The sequence below is a fragment of the Mastacembelus armatus genome, chromosome 21 (assembly GCF_900324485.2).
Source record: "Mastacembelus armatus chromosome 21, fMasArm1.2, whole genome shotgun sequence".
Lineage (NCBI taxonomy): Eukaryota > Metazoa > Chordata > Actinopteri > Synbranchiformes > Mastacembelidae > Mastacembelus > Mastacembelus armatus.
The window spans coordinates 8,736,104-8,758,185 of record NC_046653.1 but is presented as its reverse complement, the minus strand read 5'-3'; the positions used below and the strand labels follow the sequence as shown (position 1 = coordinate 8,758,185).

The following is a 22,082-nucleotide window of genomic DNA, read 5'->3' as shown; positions in this document are numbered from 1 at the left end:
GGAATAATTAAAGGTCAACAAGCGGTGCGAGAGATGAGGCCCATGTTAATGAGGCCTGCGTGCCAGGAAAGAAGACTGGAAGTAAATGGCAAGGGAAGCTAGACCCCAATATACAGTAAACATTTCCATATTTTCCATGCCGGGTAGGCAGCCAACCTATTAAACACTGAAGATACAACTATCTGACACCAAACTTGATAACAAGGTTGGTAGAGATTGCATAAGGACAGGAAAATCCATAAGATAGAGAGTGTGTGCTGTTATCAGTTGATTTGTATATTGTAGTAGTAGTAGCATATACAGTGTTGAGCCAAAACATGATGACCACCCAAGTCTAAAGTGTTGTTGGTCCTTCACGTGCCACCAGAACAGCTCTGACCTGACAAGTCGTGGACTCTACTGTACAACACCTCTGAAGGTGCCCTTGTGCCATCACCCTCACCTTCTGGGACTACTGGTAGGTACTCAGCACTGCTGACCAGCAGCACCCCAAAAGCCCTTGCCTAGTTGTGTGACCATAAAGATTTAGCCCTTGTCAGAATCGCTTCAGTCTTCACACCTGCTCTTTTCTCTAGCATCCAACACAATAACTACATGAACCCACTGTTCACTTGTCCCAGACGTTGATGTGCCATTTTAGAAGACAATCATTACAACTGTAATTTGGTTAATCTATGGGTTATCATAATGTTTTGGCTCATCTGTGTATTTTACTGTGCACAGAGAGTATAGCACAGAGCTGAGATGACTGCCTGGCCAGATGTTGTCAAGTCCACTCCACCACATGCCTACATCCAAGTTTGAATGAGATATTAAATATCAAATTGTAAGGCTATAGGCCTGCTATTATCTGGATTCAATATATATAAGCCCCCTAAAAGATCTTTGCTTTAAATAAATTATATTAATTGATAAAATGCTATAGTTAAATCCTCATTAAATCACATTATTAAAACTTTGTAAATCCATCCGATACTGCGGATCTTTCAAATTGGCAATAAAGCAAAAATTAGCACAAAAGTGTGTTCTCAGTCATGGGTGACATATATTTTAGAAATGAACATAGGAGTGTCTATGTGATTGTCCTTGTTTTACAAATGTGTGTGTGTGTGTGTGTGTGTGTGCATGTACCACTGTATAAATCTTGCACCTCTGTCTGTCTCACTGCTTCAGATTGTCTGTCTTTCCTTATCACCTTCCTGACACTGCCTCCCCTGTCTCTAGCACCCTGTAAGGTTCCCCCAGGGGTCCCCATGTCCTGTCAGAGTACCACTGTGCCTGACTTTCATTAGCCAGAACCCCACAGGGTCTGTCACACAGCGTAAACACACCCCAGTGAAACACAGCTAAACCAAGCTGCTGATACCCAGACTCAGAGCAAAATGCTATTTAGTGTTTGCGGCTGCCCGCAGCATTGTATAGCAGTGTTGACACAATGCTAGAATTTTAACTAAAACATCTAAATACAGCTGCTCTGATACTGTGGTAAACATAAAAAATAATGAGCATCCATGCTCTAGGTTCCTTTGGTGCCAGAAATGAACTGGTTCTGCATTTAACTCTCTGCATGAGTTTTCTAATTTAAAAACAGTTAAACTAGGATCTGCTGCAAAAGCTGTGGTTGCACCAGTATCAGAGAAAGCACTATCCTAATTTTAGTTGCTGCGCAACAGTGATATACAGTAGGTCTTTATAAACTACACTGGACTACCTGCTACACTGCTACCTGCAGCACTGATTAGTTGAGCAGATGGTTCTGAAAAGAGGTTAAGAGGGCACATGGATATACATTTAAAGGTTGTGTGGCCACTAGAAATGTAGTCGAGCAGCTTCTTTTTCAGTCAAACTCTCTGTCTGAGTATGTATTTGAAGAGATCTTTACACACTCAGTTGCATCTTTCTCTCTTTCCTTTTCTTTCGTTCTCTGGTTCTGCTTTTCATCTGTCTGTCTCCTTCTTTCTTGGCTGGGTGGCTGTGTGGCTGTAATGTGTGTGTGTGCGCGCATGTATTTTTCTTTGGGGTCATGGCGGGTGTGGTTTGTTTTATGGCATTCATGGTGTGGGGAATGAATAGGTTACGCATCCAGGAGGGCAATGCTTCAGCAGTTACATGGAGTCACTATGTACTCCCACGACGAGCACCACACCACCAGCCCCTACAGTTGGAATGAGAGAGGTAAGGGGGCTTCGGCCGCAAAGCTATAAGCTCCTGTCCTGCTGACTCCGTTTGTCCGTCAGTCACTATGTCAGTTCGTCCTGTGGCCCTGTTCCATCTAAAACTTGCCTAGGAGTGTTTGCGCTTGTCTCAAGTTGTAGGAATGGGGCGATGTCATCCTTACAGCTGTGTATAGGCCTAGTGTATGTTTTGGCATACAGCACTCATCTAGAGTTGTTGTTACGTAAAGTCTGCACTCTGTGTAACATTTGGCTAGATGCAGTACTGCACATTGCCTGGCTCTGAATAATTCAGAAATGCAGCAGTACAGAAATACCTTTATGATGGAGTACACTATGGAGGACCTGAATGGGTTAGCACTCAAATAGAATTAAAGCACTTCTTGAATTTGATGCAACTGCCAGTGTGTGTAAGAGTGTGCCTTTTTTTTTTTTTTTTTTTTTGGTGCGTTTATCTGTAAATGTGTGTGTATGTGTCTGTAAATACACTGAATAGAATCTCAACAGTGAGGTAAAGCGGGTGCTTTCTCAATAAGCAATGTGTGTGCGTGCAGGGGCGTGAAAATGTGTGTTTCCGTCCAGTTGTCCTTTTGTAATGTTTGATCACTTTGCTACTCAGTATATTACCTCCTTGCAGTGGCATATTTGTTGCACTGTTATACATGACACACATTCTGCAGACAAGCCATGTTTGACTTTTAGAATATTTGTCTTTTACCCTGATCACTGTCTCTCTCCTTAACTGATTATGTTTTCTTTTTAACTGCTTGTCTTCTCATACTACCATTGTTTCTGCCATGTTGTTGTCCCCTTCACATCTCTCACTGCTGCTATAAATTTCTACCTTCCAACATTATCTTTCTCTTTTTTCTTTTCCCTCTTGCTCTTCCTTTTCTTCACTGCTTCATGTCTCTCTCTCCACTTGCATCATGTCCTCCTGTGCCATGTTTCTGTGTTTGGCGGCTGCTGCAACAGAAAGTCGTGAAAACTCCTTCAGCCGCTCACGCAGCTCCAGTGTGTCCAGCATTGACCGGGACACCAAAGAGGCAATCACTACACTGCAGTTTGGAGAGTCCTATGGGCGCAAAAGTGATGTCCTGCCCACCCCATGTTTGTGGGTGGGCACCAGCTTAGGCATGGTCCTGCTTATCCCAATTTCCATTCCCACTGACCAGGAGGAGAGGATGGAGGAACCTGTCACTATTGGCCCCAGTGGTAAGTCCAAGTGAAACTGGGTTTCAACACAAAGGTGTCATATACTTTAAAGAGGTTTTCAGGCGACCTGAATTACAATATTTCTTTTGTGTGAAGGCAGGTCACCAGTCCATCACAAGGCCACATAGAGACAAACAACCTCACACACTCACACTCACTCCTATGGGCAATTTAGAGTCACCAATCAACCTGACATACATGTTTTTGGACTGTGGGAGGAAACTAGAGTACCTGGAGAAAACCCACACAAGCACAGGGAGAACATGCAAACTACACACAGAAAGGCCCCTGATGGGTTGCAAACCCAGGCCCTTCTTGGTGTGAGGCAACAGTGCTAACCACTCAACCACCGTGCTGCCTGAACTTGAGCATATCACCTTAAAATGGCAATCTGTCCATGGTGTAGAACTTGAAGAAGCATTAAGGCATTAAGATTTGCCAGAGTTTATAAAACTGAATGCCTCCAAGTCAAAGAGCAGGAATTCTACCATCATGACCAGGTTGAATGATTTTAAGATAAAGCTTTGATGTTCTGACAAAGGGAAAGAGATGAACTTCTCAATGAGAGATCAGTTTCTCCTAACGATTCATGCAGGCTATTCTACAGAGCAGTGTCAGAGGAAAGGAAGGTCTGTACTGATGGGCATCTCGACAGAACCTGTAATAGAACCTAGTGCTTAAGCAGCAGTGATGACAACAGGCTAGAAAAACTTGTTTTGCAGAACACAAGCTCAACATGAGATGAGATAAACTTTATTCATCCCCGAAAGGGACATTCAGGACATCAACACTAAAGATCATACCATGGAAACAATTTCACCCTGATGATTGGTTCATGAATAAAAATTCTTTTACATGGGATATGAAAGCAAGGGCACTGTCACCTCACAGAAAGAAGGTTCCAGGTTCAAATCCCATTCATCCCTTGGGCCTTTCTATGTGGAGTTCGCATGTCTTCCCATGCCCACAGTCCATAGACATGCAGTTTGGTGTTAGATTAATTGGTTAATGGCCTGTAGGTGTGAATGTGAGTGTATATCTGTCACTATGTGTCAGCCCTGTGATAGACTGGAGATCTACCCAGGGTGTACCCTGCCTCTCACCCAGTGTCAGCTGGGCTTGGCTCCAGCCCACCGCAAACCTGAATGTAACAGCATATACGATAGATCATGGATGCATGGATGTGAAAAAATAGACATCCTTCTTTTCAAAATGTTTCCTATTTTCTAATACTCTATACTTACTTGCTAATACTATAGTTGTAGTTTCTCTCATGTCTTAAACAGTTATAGATCAACATCTATAACTGTGTTTGGTGCTGGTGAATCCTCTGAAAGCTGTGTGTTTAATAAGAAACACTGGATTTTAAAGTAAGATACTACAGGATCCAATTCGCATGTCTTTTCTAATCAATGCTCTGTTGTAGTCAAATATTGTTACTGTTTCATATATATGCATTTGCACTTAATCATAATCTATCCCTTTCCAGATAGATTTTGCATTACTCAAGTTGATGCAGACATTCAGACCATTTGGAATGTATTGTACCCCACAACCAGAGAATATACATTGTATTTCAGGAGACAAGAGACATTTTGAAGAATTGTTTGTTTTTTTTTTGGTTCCATACAGTAGGAGGTGGGTGTGGTCAGTGCTTGCACTACACTTCCCCAGCCTGATAGATTGCTCAATTGTGCTAAAGGTCCCAGTATTTATTTATAAGATTATTACTGTGATTACTAATTTAACTTTAGTAAACAGGAACATGTGTGTTGTTTTGTATCATTTTGTTCGTCTTCACATGGGTTTGATTTTATGTAATCACATCCACATCCATTTAGACAAATGAGAAAATGCAATGCTGGTTCAAAGCACTGCTTTTAAAATAAGAGCAGGTAATTTCTTGAGGACTGAAGTGCACTGTGTTAAGCTGTGTGAGCAGCTTTTGAAAGCTCAACTCTCCCCAGTCTTACTCATACTGAAGGGTTTCCAAAACTTCATTTGTTTCAATTAGAAGGAAATTTGTTGTCATGGAGAACTTTCAATAGGCATTTGTCATGCATCACCCTGCACTGATTTCTTTAGCATTTAAAAATGATTTAAAATACATTTTATGTGTGCACTCTGTCAAAACAATCCGGAGACACTCAGACACACATTAGTGCAGATGTCTTGCTGTGTGAGGAAAAAGGAAAGAAGCTCATTCGAACCAGAAATCCGGGTCTTTTGAACCAGCAGTTGCTCTCTTGAGATTAAACATACAAGAAGTATGCATATTACTGGAAGGTCACAGATTCAGTTCCAAGGAAAGAGTTTGTATCTTATGCAGCAAGTCGTGCAGTCAGAAAAATGTTGGCATACTCTAGTGTATGTGTAAATAATGCATTACTTTCTACTCTAGAGTAGAATAAAATAATACTGGGTTTCTCACTGAATTTGTGAGCTTTTGTAATTACATCATCCATTTAAACTGATGTTCTCAATATAACCTTACAAGCAGAAATAAGTTAATCTCAGTCTCATGTCTTAGAAGTGTTCCGAGTGTAATGATTTTCATTTCCACTATGATTTGCATGAATCACTTTCTTGACTTGTGGTAGTGGTGTGCTGTAGCTTTGGAAAGTTTAATTTCAAACTTCATGCTTTCCCTGTTTGCCTCTGTTCACTCTACCCAAACTCTCTCAGGAGCAGTCCTGATGCTGAAGGGCTCAGTGTTGCGCTTTGGATTCTTGGACTGCATGGGCGCACTTATTCAGAGCCCCTGTGAGGTTTGGAGGGATCTCAATGCCCCCGAGGACCCTGACCGACCGCGGAGGCGCAAGCTGGTCCACTTTTCACCATCATCCTCCCAGGACGCCTGCGGAGAGGGACATCTGGCTGTGTTGTGCTCTGAGAGACAGGCCAAAGTGTTTTTGATGCCCTCACAGTCTTGTCTCTTTGTCCACAACATCACTGAGTCATCCTTTGTACTGCGAGCCGACGTGATATCTGTGTGTAACAGCGTGTGCCTGGCCTGCTTCTGTGCTAATGGACACGTCATGACACTCAGGTACGTGAACAGGTGTAGCTTTTATTTATCAGTGCAGAGCCACTGATGTTTATGCCGTTAATTCCAATAGGCCTATTATCTGCTTAATTTAATGTATCTGTGTTGGATAATTTTCAGCTTCTAAAATTTTGGGTTAGAGTAGGCCTGTGCAATTGCCATATCATATAGTGATTGAGACAACAATTTTGGTCTTCACAATCATTTAGATTGGTTGGCTGTAATATTGTGCCTGCTCTCATGCATCAAATATCTGCCCCCTACTTACAAGAAGAATTTGCCTGTTGTGATACATTTATTGAACACACTGTGACTAGGCCGTGTCTGTTTTTCAAATACATCTCTGGATGCAGGCAGGAATGTTTCCAGTGCAGTGGAAATCTGACATGTAACTACATTGTCTATGTAGAGTTATTATTACTCCACTGATTCTGGTGTGCAACTTGTCTTTCATTCTTCTTGTCTAGTTTGCCCAGTCTAAGACCGCTGATGGATTGCAGTTACCTGCCCCTGACAGACATGCGCATTGCAAGAACGTTTTTCTTCACCAACGGGGGGCAGGCATTATACCTTAGCTCCCCAACAGAGATTCAGAGAATTACCTACAGCCAGGAGATGTGTGACAACCTGCAGGTCAGTGCTGCAGTCTGCCTGTCTCATGCAGTATTTCAGAGCTTTGCTGTTTTGTTCTAGTGAAGGCATCCATGCATGTATTGATGTGCACATGAAGACTTTTCAAAATTTCCCTCTGTGTATTTGTGTGTGGGCTGATAATTTGTGTTATCTCACATTTTGGTTCTGACACCAGAAACATCTTGAATGAGTAAGTAAATACACAGATGTCCAGATCTGACAGGAGCCACAGAAGGGAAATGTCACACTTGTCATAAATGGTCTGAGCTCCACTTGGTTGATTGTGTGTGTATTTTTTTACAGTGTGCATGTGTGCATGTACATATGATCATATTGACAAAAGTGTTTATTCTTACGAGCCATCCCTGCATTCTCGCTAATGATCACAGATGCCAGTGGAGCTGGTACAATGATGCTGCCATAGTGCCACCTACAGACAGGTTCTCAACAGTCACAGAAGAAAAGCTTTCATACGTGTAGACAAGACAGCCTTATCACATTACCCACATTACCATTCAGTTCTATAAATGGGTACATTGCCTCACAGACAATTGAAAGAAGTGAAAAAATCTTTGGCACTTGGACCCCAACATATGATCAACAAATTTTGGCAATATAGCCTCAGTGTACATTATAAACTGTTATATAAGAACCGTATTGATTGCTACTAAGAATTTCTTTTTTGATTTTCATCCATTGCAGGAAATGCTAGGAGAACTGTTTACACCAATAGAAACACCAGAAGCCCAGAACAGAGGTTTTCTAAAGGGCTTCTTTGGAGGAAATGCCCATACCTTCGACAGAGAGGAGCTCTGTGTGTCTTTTTATCTATCTTTACTTTTCTCATTATAAAGTGTTTCTTTCCTGTATATGCTAATTCACCTAAGATAATGTAATATTAATTCAATACATAAAAACATCATAAATGGTTAAAGAATTTAAAGGTTAACAGTACAATTAGCAATAGATTACAGTAAAAATGCAATAGCCATAATATTATTGCAGAATGTGTTTTATTTCTTTGTCTTTGTCATTTCCTGTGATTCTTTTTTACTCGATGTTATTGACAGTCGGTGAGGCAGCAGCTGGGAAGGCTTCTCGGAGCTTGGCGCAGCATATTCCTGGACAGGCAGGGGTGGAGGGCATGAAGGTGGCGGCTAGTGGAGCAGTGGGTGAGCTGGCTCGGGCACGCATTGCTCTGGATGAGAGAGGCCAGAGACTTGGAGAGCTGGAGGAACGGACTGCCCTCATGATGACCAGTGCAGAAACTTTCTCCAAACATGCGCATGAGGTAAAAACAAGAATAATACAGTAGTAGTTAGCAGAAATAAAAGTTTTGTAAGGGAATATATGATAAAAAATGTGATAAATGTAAGTTAAATAAAATTAAGAGTAAGGAAGACTAAGAGAACTGCTGCGCACTGGTATAAAACGGATAAAATTGGGTAAAGTTAAACTAAACAGAAATTTTAAAATGTATAAATGATTTTTTTGGGATATTATAGCATTAGCTTTTGAAATGAAATGATTATTGTAGAAATATTTAATTAAAAATAGGGAATAGCTGTTACAGATTAATATGTAAAACACAAGCTCCATTACTTTTATCCCATACCGTTTTCCTTATTTTCATAATGACGATATTACACAGTTCTTATATATATGCATAGTGGTGGTGGTAATCACTGATTTATGCTGAGACTCATCCCAAAAAAATAATGTAGTGTGATTCCAAATATAATCCAGCAGGAAATTAAGCCATTATGACTTGCAACTCCTCACCACTGACATTATGTGATTTTTGTCTTTTGATAGTTGATGCTCAAGTGCAAGGACAAAAAATGGTACCAGTTCTAATAGCAGAAAAGGGGGCTGAGGCTGCACTTGGACCACTGAGAGCTTTATGCTGGGACAGGGACTCTACAAATGAGAGCAACTACAAGAAAGACTCAAGAGTGACTTTGTCTTTATGGCTTCTGGGCTGGCTATACGTTCGACACATTGTCACATTGTTGAATGATAAGGACGGGCTAGATCCTTGTCTAGACGGGCAATGATAAGGACAGAAAGAGAAAGAGGGTGGCAACAGTTGAAGGACTGAAGATGGAACTGGAAATATCTGACTCGTCTGTGTGTGTGTGTGTGTGTGTGTGTGTGTGTGTGCGTGCGTGTGTGTGTGTGTGTGTGTGTGTGTGTGTGTGTGTGTGTGAGTGAGTGTATGTGAGTGTGTGTGAGTGTGCACATGTGTGGGGTTGGGTTTTCTGGATTTCACTGTGTAGATACTCAAAAGTTAAGAACAAGAAATGCATGAAACAAAAATGGATGACTATTAAAAATATCCAACTGCCATATTAAATAAAAAGCAGCATGCTACTCTAAAGAAGATACAAAAAGACAGTTTTATTTAATGATGTAAGCCAACAACAGAAACTATGAAAAACTTTATATTTTTTGAAATACTGACAAAAAATTATATATAAAAAGGGAAATGTACCTGCGTTGCTATTAAGCCAAAACTTGTGTTCCTTTCCCCCTTTTTTGGTTAATTTTATTTTTTTCTTAGTCATATCCAGTTTTACTTTACGCAATATAAATGCACACAGTTAAAGTGCAGCTAAAACCTTGTTCTTTCCAGTTACTCTGGGCTGCACAGTGCAAATCAGTAGTATTTACACTTAACTCTGCACAGTCTAATCACACAAATTTGATTTCACATTTTGGCTGCTACTCTTACAAAAGCAATCAGTGCTGATGAGGAATATCTCACTCCCCAGATATGATGGTATAAAAACAGAGAACAGATTGGTGTGAGATGTATGTAGAGACTGAAAGAGTGTGTTTATCTCTATAGTATGAACCTATATACTATTCATGTGCCATTAAAAAAAAGCAAGATGGATGAATCTATTCACTGTAACCTAACTAACAAAGAGCTAATCAGTAGTCATCATATGTTTTCTTTTAACCAGAACACGAGCACTTGGCGTTGTCGAAGGGCGTTTAAGAAAGACAAATAAGTTTTTTTTTTTTGTTTTTTTTTTTAGATATATTTTTAGATTATCACTGGTTTACCATTTGAGTCTTTAGCTGCCTTTGTCAGACGTACAGGTTTGGTGAGTCTTTAGGTTGGGTGTATGAGTGAGGGAAAGAGTGCCACAAATGTTAGTCTGTACTCTTTCTCTGCCAAAGCAATCAAAAATAAATGACACCATCTGATCTCTCTCCACCTCAGTCTTTTAAAAGTTGTGGTTTGTGTGTTTTCAAGTGTTCAGCTGGAGCAGTCCTCTTTTTGAAACCACAAAGGTCGTCACTGCCCTTGTGACAGGAATGCAAAGAGGAGTTGGAATCACATCTGTTTTACACCTTTGTGAGTCGTTTATCAGTAAAAGTTTCAGGAGAAGCACCAGTATTTTTTTCAGTGATGTTAAAGATGTTGAGTCAGTGAAGAAGCTGTGTACATGTGTAAAACATTTGCAAAAATTTCAACTGAAAGCAAATATGTTTTTTTCTGTTCAATATTGTTCTTGATGACTTTGATATCCTCTTGTCGCAGTCCTATATTTGATGGTGACAGCCTCTCAACCGAGGGCTCTTGTATGTTAAAAACAACAAATGTTTCATGATACATGGCCGTGTATCATATCGTGATTGTGTTGTACATGCCAATGGGTAGCCATGTGACATGGGCAAAAAGCATTAATTGAAGAGGATATTTCGTACTTGTGTATCTGTCTGTATTTTGAATTGATCCAAACAGAGGCTTACTGATATCCATCTCTTACACATCAGGCCTTTAAACATACAATAATAAATAATAAAACATATAAAGCGTTGCACCCTCATGTTGACGTCACTCCCGCAAAAAATGAAAGGAAACTCAACGCCTAAAAGATAACAGATACAAGTAAATCTGCATTGGTCGTCTGAATGGCCTTCAGACGCATTTGTCTTCACTCGACTCAAGTCACCTAAAATCCAAAAGCAGAGCCATGTCCATTTCAGGAATTATATATGATTTGATTCAATTAGATGTCTTCAACATGACAAAAAATAATATTATCTGTACCGTCAATGAGATTTGTGTTCAGTGCAGTTCTGTCAATGGCAGAGAAAACACACTCAAAAAAAGACAAAAAAACAAAACCAAATGAAAACTAAAAAAAAAAAAAAAAAAAATCTGACTTCTACTGACAGGGTGTTTTGTTAGTATGTATTTGGTTTTTATATTAACTGTACAGTTCAATCTTGGGTGAAAGTTGAAACAAAAAACAATAAAAGATAAAGACATTCTTGGGATATTTTTCTCTGTATATGTTGTACCTGTTACTGCTGGTACTGTATCTGGTATTCTGGCTCTGTCTTAAGCACTGGAACTCTGTAGTTCTTCACATTGTAGTATGCTGGAAAAGCATTTCTCCGGTTTTCTCAATGATGGCAGCGAAGTTTGTCTTATTTAAATGGATTCTACCACTTTTTGTTCTTACTGATATTATACTAGTATAATAGAAACTACTTGACAAAAAAGAACTGAAAATATGTTGATGCAAAAGCAAACTAAAATAAACATTGATTGATGTACGCTGTTGACATCTTTGTTTTCACTGATCAATAATCAGAATGAGCCGGTCTCTCTGTGTTTTGAGTGTGAGGCTTTTTACCTCCTTGTTTCTTATTCTGTGACCATTTTGATAAGCAATGCCCAGAAAGTGAAGCTTTCTCTCATAAAGTTTGAAAGAGCAACATGCCTTTATTATTATTACAGTAAATATTTATTTTACCCTTTCAGTGTACATTACCTGATTTACTGATTTACTACTTTATGGTTATCCCACATCCATCCATCCATCATCTATACCTGCTTATTCCTTAACCAGGGTCACAGGGATCTGCTGGAGCCTATCCCAGCTCTCTTTGGGTGAAAGGCAGGGGTACACCCTGGACAGGTCACCAGTCCATCACAGGGCCACATAGAGACAAACAACCTCACACACTCACACTCACTCCTATGGGCAATTTAGAGTCACCAATCAACCTGACATACATGTTTTTGGACTGTGGGAGGAAACCAGAGTACCTGGAGAAAACCCACACAAGCACAGGGAGAACATGCAAACTCCTCACAGAAAGGCCCCTGATGGGTTTCAAACCAGGAACCTTCTTGCTGTGAGGCAACAGTGCTAACCACTCATCCACTCTGCTGCCCCAACTTTAGCATATCACCTTAAAATGTTGATACAAAACTGGCAATCTGTCCATGGTGTAGAACTTGAAGAAGCATTAAGGCATTAAGATTTGCCAGAGTTTATAAAACTGAATGCCTCCAAGTCAAACTACAGGAATTCTACCATCATGACCAGGTTGAATGATTTTAAGGTTCATGCAGGCTATTCTACTGAGCAGTGTCAGAGGAAAGGAAAGCCTGTACTGATGGGCATCTCGACAGAACCTGTAATAGAACATAGTGCTTAAGCAGCAGTGATGACAACAGGCTAGAAAAACATGTTTTGCAGAAAGGATCCTGATGGGCTGCGAACCCGGGCCCTTCTTCTTTACTGTGAGGCAACAGTGGATTCAATGCAGGACTCCTTATAATGGAATGTTTTCAGAATATGACACAGGTAGCTTTAATTTGAATACTACATCCACCATTAAAAACATTACAGGATAGTGAAGAGCAGTGATACTGCTCCGTAATCTACATTAGCCAATCAGCGCGTTCACTAACAACAATATAACACAGTAAATAGGTCCATGATAATTACCCCATTCACGATCCTGTCCCATTCACTTAGAAACATGTGTCTTTAAAGACTTTAAGTTCCGGATTTCCATGCAATCAGACTGTCCTGTAGGAGTCCATTGCTCAGTGAGCCAATCACATCCAGAGTCGATGGAGCGATGGCCAATCAGGTCGCTGCATGGCCCTGTTCATTGTGCAGATAGTTTATTGAACTGGAGAAGAATAGACATGGCCCACACTGAGATATACCACCTAAAGTCAGACAGGCTGCTGTCAGCCAGACTGCAGTGTCACCGCTGAACCACGCTGTACCAAGTAGAAGCTGGACGCACTGACGCTAAAACGGTACGAACAGACTTAGCTTAGCTTTGTAAAGCCTTAAAGCCTGGACCGTTTTGGGAAGTGGGCCTCTGTGGGAAGAAGAGTAAAGGCGAACAGGAGACGTGTTAAAGGACTAAGACTATTTAATGTTACAGCCATAAGAGTCGACGCTGACAGATATGACTCTCGGACTGTTTTCGTGGTTGCTGCTGCCCTGCTGTCTGGGTCTGCTCACACATGAAATCCCCGGGGCTCAGGCGGGCTCGGTACCCAGCGCTGCCAAAACTTTAGTATGGGGACCGGGACTGGAGGCAAACATTGTCCTTCCAGCTCGATTTTTCTACATTCAGGCGGTGGACAGCTCGGGGAAGAAGTAAGTAACTGGGGCCTGTGACGGAGCCTTTGGTGCCAGGACGTTTTTCCAGTCGCAACAAAATGGGAAAGTAGTGTTACTTTCAAATGCTCATGGCAGCATCCTGTCTTGGATATGAGAGGTTGTATAAACCCACAGCACGTGTTGGAGAGTAAAGTCACTGTAGTTTCTGAACTATTTCCCAATTAGCAGAAATGCAGGCCCCCCTTAAGTTTTTTTTTTTTGTCAATACTTGAAAAAACTAATGTGTAATACTATGTTAAGTATCACACTAAAAGTTATGTTTCATAACAGTGTTGTAATGTAGTCACGTTATTTAGTGTAGCTGATTCACTGGACATCTGATGTGGAGCATCCACTGAATAGTTTCAACCTTTTACTCATGATCTGGACATATGGATGGATGGATGAGTTTGTCTACACAAGAAGGAAATCAACTTATTGCAGTTAAGTATTTCAATAAATAAGAACTTGAATAAAGAATAAACACAACTTATTATCAGTCACATCACAAATGCATCCGCCATCTCAGTCTTCAATACTCCTTCAGGTTAAATAAAAAACTTTTGGTACACTTGGCTAAATAAATACAAAACAGTAATGCATAATGCAACACATGTAGTCTGATATACATTAGAAGTGACATGTCAAACAAATGCAGTCAGTAATATGGGTAAGGAAGCTCAGCATTTTAACTTAAGATTGGTTCACTTCGCTCTGTATTCTCACACATACACACACACACACACACGGTTTGTAGGGAAACAAAAGGATCTGCAGGCCTGATGGCTGTGGTTTTATAATCTCTTGGGTATAGCAAAAATAATGAGTAGGGCAAGGTAGTTTGAGGCAAATTCAATTATACAGGCTTAAGATTTAAGAAGTGTAGGGCAGTAATATTATTTAATATTTGTTTGGGTCAGTCAATCTAAAACTTGACTATGTGCTTGATTTACCTAACATTCACCTTTAACAGGGTTTTACATCCGTATCCAGCAGCAGAATCATAAACAAATAGACAAGGCAGTCAGAAATTCTTGTAACCAAATAGTTTAATATGTCAAGCAAGAAAAGTGTTTCGGTAAGCATCACCAGGCTTTATTTAATATCCAACATGCTGGAATGGAGAGCCAATACAAGACCAAATGTCATTGTGCTAATACTTGGACTGTCATTTAAATCTTTTGGAAAGTCACATTTCTCTAAAGGAATTACATGTTCTCTGTATCCCATTGTCCAGTGCCTGTGATCTTTAGGTACCAGTCATTATCTTATCTGACTATATTTGGAAGTAAAAATAGCATTCGCATCTGTCAGAATACCTACAGAATGACTGTATTATGATGTTAGAGCAACTTTGCAGTAATTTTTACATAGTAAGATTTTAAAAGCTTAAAAAAGTGTTGGTATTATATAAAATGTATGTACTGTTGGGTGAGAAAAAATCTTCATGAGCCACACAAATAGTGGTTTGTATACGTGTTCAATTTTTTAAGTCATACAGTTTTGTGCTTATGCTGCTGTATGATTTGCCAGTATTTTTCCAGCTTTGTCCTCTTTTGTCCAGACCACATTCTTCATGTTTTATCCCCCACAGTTTAACCACATCACCTGGTGAGAAGACCTTTGAAGTGAAGATTGTGTCTCCAGCAGAGCAGTTCACCAGGATTTGGATCCAGGTCCTGGATCGCCACGATGGGTCATTCCTGGTTCGTTACAGAATGTACGCCACCTACACGGATCTTCATATCCACATTCTGCTCAAGAATAAACATGTTGCCAAGTCACCATTCATTCTCAAAGGTAAAGTACAACCAAAGCTACATAACAAATCAGTTTTAGGATGAGACTTTGGATTTTAACAAACAACAATGGCAGCACATGTTAATGTCAGGTGCAAGAGAAAAATCTTAATGATGTTTCTGTGCTTTTTGTTTTCAGGCACAGTCTATCATGAGGGCTGTGACTGTCCCCAGCCCAATGGTGCTGTATGGGAGACCCACATGCACTGTCCTAGGTCCTTCCCCCAGATAGACAGGGACTTGTCCCGTTATGCTACTGTTGACCTGGATCTTAATTCACGGGAGATTCCACAGCGCTTTGGGCAGCGGCAAAGTCTCTGCCATTACACAGTCAAAGACAACAAGGTACATCACATCTGCGGATTTTTTGATTTTTAGCAAATATCCAGTATCAGCGTGAGATTACTGGTAACAGCAAACTGGTCTACTGGTAAATTGCAGCTAAACCAAGAGTGAAGACGTCATTTTTAATCTATCTCCACAATTACTTGATATTAACACATAAATAATTTCATATACAACCATAATCTCATGGTAGTATAGAAATAGTATTTTTTATTTATTTATTTATTTGTTTATTTATTTATTTTAGGGAGAATAGTACCTAGGGCCATGTAATATTGTAAAGTCAGTCAGAAGAGCCTCAAGTTACAGTATGTGCCACACCTGGGAGAGCAGTGCAGCCAGCTGTTCAGGAAAATAATCTTTTGAAAATGCCACTGTGCATGTGAATCTAGGTTACTGTAAAAATGATGTGTCTCTTATCCTGTTCACAAGGTGAAGTGTTGCTAGCACTGTGTATCACACTGTTCTAGCATTACTTGGGAACATTCAGTAATATGCAGCCCATTCATTTACAATCCCCTTGGAATTTAAACATTCTGTTCCCATTCAAAACTCTGCTCCATAAATTTAGATTGTTTAAATTATAAATTAATCTGTTTAATTTTTTGTAAATTTTATAACATTAAAATTTATAAATTTTTATAAATTTTCTGTTGAAAATATGTTGTAAAAGTCCTAAAAATTACTTGCCCTGAGGTTTAGTGATACAGTTTACTGGTTCAGTAGGTAATCCTAAGCTGAAAAAAGACCTTCAGTCAGCTTCCATCAAACTATGCAATTGTAACATACCTCCTGTTAGGTATTTTTTTATCTTGACATAGCTTTTTATTTTTCTTAGGTTTATGTTAAAACATTTGGGGAACATGTAGGTTTCAGAATCTTTATGGATGCCATCCTCCTGTCACTCACCAGGAAGGTAAGCTCTTCCTAAACAGTCTTTAATATGCCTTACAATAGCAGCACGGGTTGGATTGGTGGTTAGCACTGTTGCCACACAGCAAGAAAATGCGAAACCCAGCAGGGGTCTTTCAGTGTGGAGTCTGCATGTTCTCCCTGTGCTTGTGTGGGTTTTCTCCAGGTACTCTGGTTTCCTCCCACAGTCCAAAAACATGTATGTCAGGTTGATTGGTGACTCTAAATTGTCCATAGGAGTGAGTGTGAGTGTGTGAGGTTGTTTGTCTCTATGTGGCCCTGTGATGGACTGGTGACCTGTCCAGGGTGTACCCCTGCCTTTCACCTGAGAGAGAGCTGGGATAGACTCCAGCAGATCCCTGGGACCCTGGTTAGGAATAAGTGGGTATAGATGATGGATGGATGGATGCCTTACATTAGATTTAGTTCACCTAGTTTTAAATTGCTAGACATAGACCTGATTAAAAATCTCTGAATAACTTTAGATTGATACTACATTTGTTCTTTCATATAGATGGTTATGATGCTTTACAAGGATCTAAAGTCTTTAATAATGCACAGAATGATTAGTGAGTTGCATGCAGGAGTATGGAGCAGTGATTTTTCTATTATATAATATTATTAATATCTTTCAATGGTTGACAGTCAAATTATTATGTTTCCAGGTGAAGCTCCCTGATCTAGAGTTTTTTGTTAACCTGGGTGACTGGCCATTGGAGAAGAGGAAACCCACTGAAAAGATCCATCCTATATTTTCCTGGTGTGGCTCTAACAATACCAGAGACATTGTCATGCCCACTTATGACCTGACTGAGTCTGTCCTTGAGACCATGGGAAGGTAAGGCTTCATATTCATGATACAAAATGTTCAGCAATTAAAACAGATTTGTTAGCTCTTGTGTGAAGTAATATTAGTAAGTATTCACAGCAGTTAGCAATTTTACCCATTAAAATTCTACACAGTGTTTGTCATATTGTAAGTAATTTATGTAGATCAACTTGGGGCATAACCAAGCTCTTGATAGAAAAATGATGCAAAAATACTGTCATCACCAGATGTAAACAAAATGAGTCACCATTTCATAAGTAATCTACAAAAATGTCAGTTACAGTTGGGGCACCCTTAAAAGAATACTCCACCAAAAGTCTTATGGGTATATTATAATCGCTGCTTAAAAGCTTGACATATGAATCCAGATCAGGATCTTGATTATTCATGGAGCACAGGAGCTGTAGTCAGGTTGGATTCACGGCAGTGGCTTCTAATTGTAAGCCAAAGCCATGTCTTAAAAACATCACCATGTGGATTGATAACAAATAGATTATTAAGATTTGAGCAGTTTCTGTGGATTAAATTAATTTTTTTGTGTTTTTGACAAGACTTTTTGCCTCAGTGTATTTTGTAGGTTTGGTAAATCTTTTGTTTGGCTTGGCCCAGTACAGAAGAATCAATTTTGTCTGATTTGTGGGTTGAATTTGGATCATGATGGTTTAAGTAAACAAACTTGAACTCCTTTTACTAACAAGATTTTATGTCATTGTCATAAAGATAAAATATGCCCTGCTCTTCTTAACAGATGACAGTAGGGACAAGCAGACCCACGTACAAAGCCAGTAACCCTGGCACTGTCACAGCACAGACAGAATAATAGAACTAAAATAAACCTGTGCCAGGATGCTCATTATTTTCTCAACTTTCCACTCTGCTTGTCTAAAGTTGTACTTCATGTGTTTTTTTTTTGTTTGTTTTTTGTTTTTTAAGCTTGAGATTCCTGATTTGTGTGTGACAGTAAGAAGATTTTTGCCAGAAAATGTTTTTATGTTACAAGCAGATTCATCCAGCATAATATCTCTTCGTAACAGGTATACTTGACTTTATGCAGTGCAGAAGCTCTCTTGCCTTGTAATAAATGACACTCACTCACTCACTAGGTGTTTTTCAGAGTCTTTGTATGTGTAGTTGCTGGTCTCTGCATGAAAAAACTGTTTTATTTATAACAATGAACTGATTTTTTTTTTTAACAGAAAGAGATCAACGGTTGGGCAACAGAGAGCAAATAAATTAAAATGCACTGAAGCAAATCTGACTAAGTGGATAAAGTAGTATGATATATAAGTTATATATGTATTACTGAGAGACTTTTGTGACTGTCATAATGTCTGATACTTGTTAAATGTTATCCATCTATGTACGTACATACATTTGACAGGTGCTGAGATTAATAATGTCACAAAGTGCACGAGATTTGACTCAGTGTTGTCAAACCAATGAACAGAGTAAGCCTGGACATGATGTCCGTTCAGGCCAACACAGGGCCACCATGGCCTGATAAGAACGCCACAGCCTTCTGGAGAGGGAGAGATAGTCGTCAGGAGCGACTGGAGTTGGTCAAGCTTTCGAGGTCTCACCCCAACATGTTAGATGCTGCTTTTACCAACTTCTTCTTCTTCAAGCACGATGAAAGCCTCTATGGGCCGCTAGTCAAACATGTCTCCTTCTTTGACTTTTTCAAGGTAAGTGCATTTTTATAGCTGATTTCTCATGTACTGGCTTATATCAGGGGTGTCCAATTAAGGGATAGTTTGATAACCTTTGATAAATAGGTAAGTATTAATTGCAATGAGAAATGACTGTGCTGCAGGAGCAAAATACACCTTAAACATTAAAGTAATACCATGTCATTTTTCCAGTCTGACACTACTGGCAAATTTGACACTTAACTCTGCAGATCTTTTCAGTTTGTACGTAATTGGTTTATAACCATAGGACGGTACTTACAGCACAGAAATGCAGACAGACTGAGACTACCCAATCTGCACTAAATGGCAGAAGGGAGAAGTAAATGTCTAATGAGGAAAGTGAAGGATTTAGTAAACTAAAAGACCAGGTATATGTCACTCTTTTTTTTCTATTCTAACTTTCTGTTTTTCAGAAAGGTCTGTTAATTGTTTTTTCTTTAATCCATGTCCAACACCAGTACAAGTACCAAATAAACATTGATGGCACTGTGGCAGCATACCGGATGCCTTACCTGCTGGCAGGAGACAGTGTGGTCTTAAAGCAGGATTCTGCATACTACGAGCATTTCTACAGCGAACTACGGCCATGGGAGCACTACATTCCAATTAGAGCGGACCTAGGAGACCTGCTAGAAAGGATCAAGTGGGCTCGTGACCATGATGAAGAGGTGATGGTGATGATTATGGACATGTATTCAATTATACTGTAAATACTAAGATCTCTGGTATTAATTTTTGCAGTAGACAAAAAAAACTGAGTAAATTGTGATTTGGTGTTGTGACTAAAAACATAACTCTGTAAGGATGTAAGAATGTCTGATATCTTTCAGGCAAGGAAAATTGCATTGGCAGGTCAGCAGTTTGCCCGCAATCATCTCATGGGAGACAGCATATTTTGTTATTACTACAAACTTTTTGAGGTAAGATTTCTAGAGTTCCAGAGTTATGTTTACATATTGAAAAAAGTTAAGGTACTACAAAAGTATCAGTACTATGTACTGAGAAATTTTACCATCGAGTTATGTTATGTGTTAGTCTGAATTGTTTTCACATAATAATTCAGGAATGTGTTTTAAAAGCATAGTTCTTAGTTTTTACCAGGATATATTATACCTGCCTGTCATATTTCTCTGTCTGAGTTCATTGTTGTTCTTATAGGGCTATGCCAGACTCCAGGTGACAGAGCCTAAGGTGCGTAAGGACATGGTGCTTGTAGAGCAGCCTGCTGATGACCTGTTTCCATGTTACTGCCACAGGAAAAGGGTAAGGAACACCTTACAGGATGCTTTGTGTTCTTCAGGTTTGCTTTATTCTTCTAAACTACCAACTTCTTTCCTTGCAAAGATACACTTAAAGGTTCGATGTGTAACATTTAGAGGAATGTATAAGCAAAAATGGAGTATAGTATTTATAAATATGTTTTCATTTGTTTTTAATTAGATCATCAGATAGAATGATAGAAAGGTGTCTTATTTTTTTGTGTTGCCTATGTTGAATGTTATCAGCAAATAGTCCAAAGTAAGGTTTTGTTTTATGTTTTGTGCTTACTGTTTAACTCCATCTAGTCTTAAGAGCTTAGCACTTGACAGGCTGTGCCTCCCTCTGCTGTGTGCAAGGTGTCACTGCATCTAAAATACCTCTGCTTTGTAAAATAATGCAACATTGACAAACAAACAAAAATTATATATCCCATTAGACAGTCTGATTGAAGTTTAGCATTGCTGTGGTAGGAATTAAGTGATGCTACCAAACTCAGTGTAATTCATAGCTTATTTTATAAATTCAGTACAAGACAGTTCAGTACCCAGTGGCACATCTCCTGTATGTTAAAACAAACTAAGTAACTGGTTTTGAAAGCTGGAATATTTTTCTAATGACCTCTCTCCTTCTCACTGACATGAATCTTATTCTTTGTTTTTCAGGCAAAGGATGAACTTTGACCTGTCGCCCAGCTATAATGCAGTCTTTCATATCTGACATATTGCCAAATAATTTGTCCAAGTGTTGAAGAAATGTATGACTGTAATATTAAAATCACCTTATCTATTTTTAAAATAAATGTACTTCTTTTTGTATGTTAAAAGCAACTGCCTTTTTACTTTAGTATTATACACCAACATTGCAAAAGCATATATGTGCATTAAAAAAGCAGGGTTTAACATGGTGTGATAATGCAACCACAAGGGGGCACAATCCAGTGTCTTCATGTGCTGGTCCCAAGTCTGGGTAAATGCAAAGGGTTGTATCAGGAAGGGCGTCCGACGTACAATTTCAGCCAAATCAAACATGCGAATCTCAAATATGACTTCCATACCGGATCGGTCCTGGCTTGAGTTAACAACAACCGCCACTGGTGCTGTTGACCTACAGGGTGACTGTGGAAATTGGACTACTGTTGGTCAAAGAAGGAGAGGAGGAAGGCATGTTCGTAGGCAAAGAGAGAAGAGGAAGGGCAGGAGTGTAGGACTTAGAGTAAGGACTTTGAATGTAGGGACTTTGTCAGGGAAAACTAGAGAGTTGGCTGATATGATGGAGAGAAGAAAGGTGGATATCTTGTGTGTTCAGGAGACCAGGTGGAAAGGTAGCAAGGCCTATAGATTAGGAGCAGGGTTCAAGCTGTTTTATAATGGTGTGGTTGGAAAGAGGAATGGAGTAGGAGTTATCCTGAAGGAGGATTTTGCTAGGAATGTTCTGGAGATGAAGAGAGTGTCAGATAGGGTGATGAGTCTGAAGATGGAAGTTGAAGGTGTGATGTTGAATGTTGTCAGTGGTTATTCCCCACAGGTAGGATGTGAGCTAGAAGAGAAGGAGAAATTCTGGAGGGAGATGGATGAGGTGATTCAAGGTATCCCTAGTGGTGAGAGAGTGTTGATTGGGGCAGACTTCAATGGACATGTTGGTGAGGGAAACAGAGGTGACGAGGAAGTGATGGGTAAGTTTGGTATGTAGGACAGGAATGCAGAAGGACAGATGGTGGTAGACTTCGCAATAAGAATGGAAA

At 39.6% G+C, this 22,082-nt stretch overlaps 2 protein-coding genes across 5 annotated transcripts in view; both read left to right on the top strand.

The window, feature by feature from the left end:
- The window catches only part of stxbp5l (syntaxin binding protein 5L), a 119,087-nt gene extending 110,162 nt beyond the window's left edge, over positions 1–8,925 (top strand). For both annotated transcript variants that reach the window (XM_026295727.1, XM_026295726.1), the window contains 6 exons: positions 3,150–3,389; positions 6,075–6,438; positions 6,903–7,068; positions 7,771–7,882; positions 8,139–8,359; positions 8,884–8,925. In XM_026295727.1, the coding sequence (XP_026151512.1) occupies positions 3,150–3,389; positions 6,075–6,438; positions 6,903–7,068; positions 7,771–7,882; positions 8,139–8,359; positions 8,884–8,925 (1,145 nt within the window). The remainder of the gene's footprint in view (positions 1–3,149; positions 3,390–6,074; positions 6,439–6,902; positions 7,069–7,770; positions 7,883–8,138; positions 8,360–8,883) is intronic.
- A 4,054-nt stretch (positions 8,926–12,979) lies between these two features.
- poglut2 (protein O-glucosyltransferase 2) lies at positions 12,980–21,136 on the top strand. Of its 3 annotated transcripts, none has more exons than XM_026296438.1 (10): positions 12,980–13,153; positions 15,100–15,305; positions 15,444–15,649; positions 16,488–16,565; positions 17,227–17,399; positions 18,838–19,075; positions 19,540–19,749; positions 19,912–20,001; positions 20,240–20,344; positions 21,004–21,136. In XM_026296438.1, exons 2-10 carry the CDS (start codon positions 15,224–15,226, stop codon positions 21,019–21,021), a joined length of 1,200 nt encoding a protein of 399 aa, XP_026152223.1. In that variant the 5' UTR covers positions 12,980–13,153; positions 15,100–15,223; the 3' UTR covers positions 21,022–21,136. The 3 variants fall into 3 exon arrangements, with proteins under 3 accessions (XP_026152223.1, XP_026152222.1, XP_026152224.1); XM_026296437.2 differs by having other exon boundaries at positions 12,980–13,502; XM_026296439.2 differs by lacking the exon at positions 12,980–13,153 and adding an exon at positions 13,542–13,948.
- Positions 21,137–22,082: the final 946 nt, after the last annotated feature.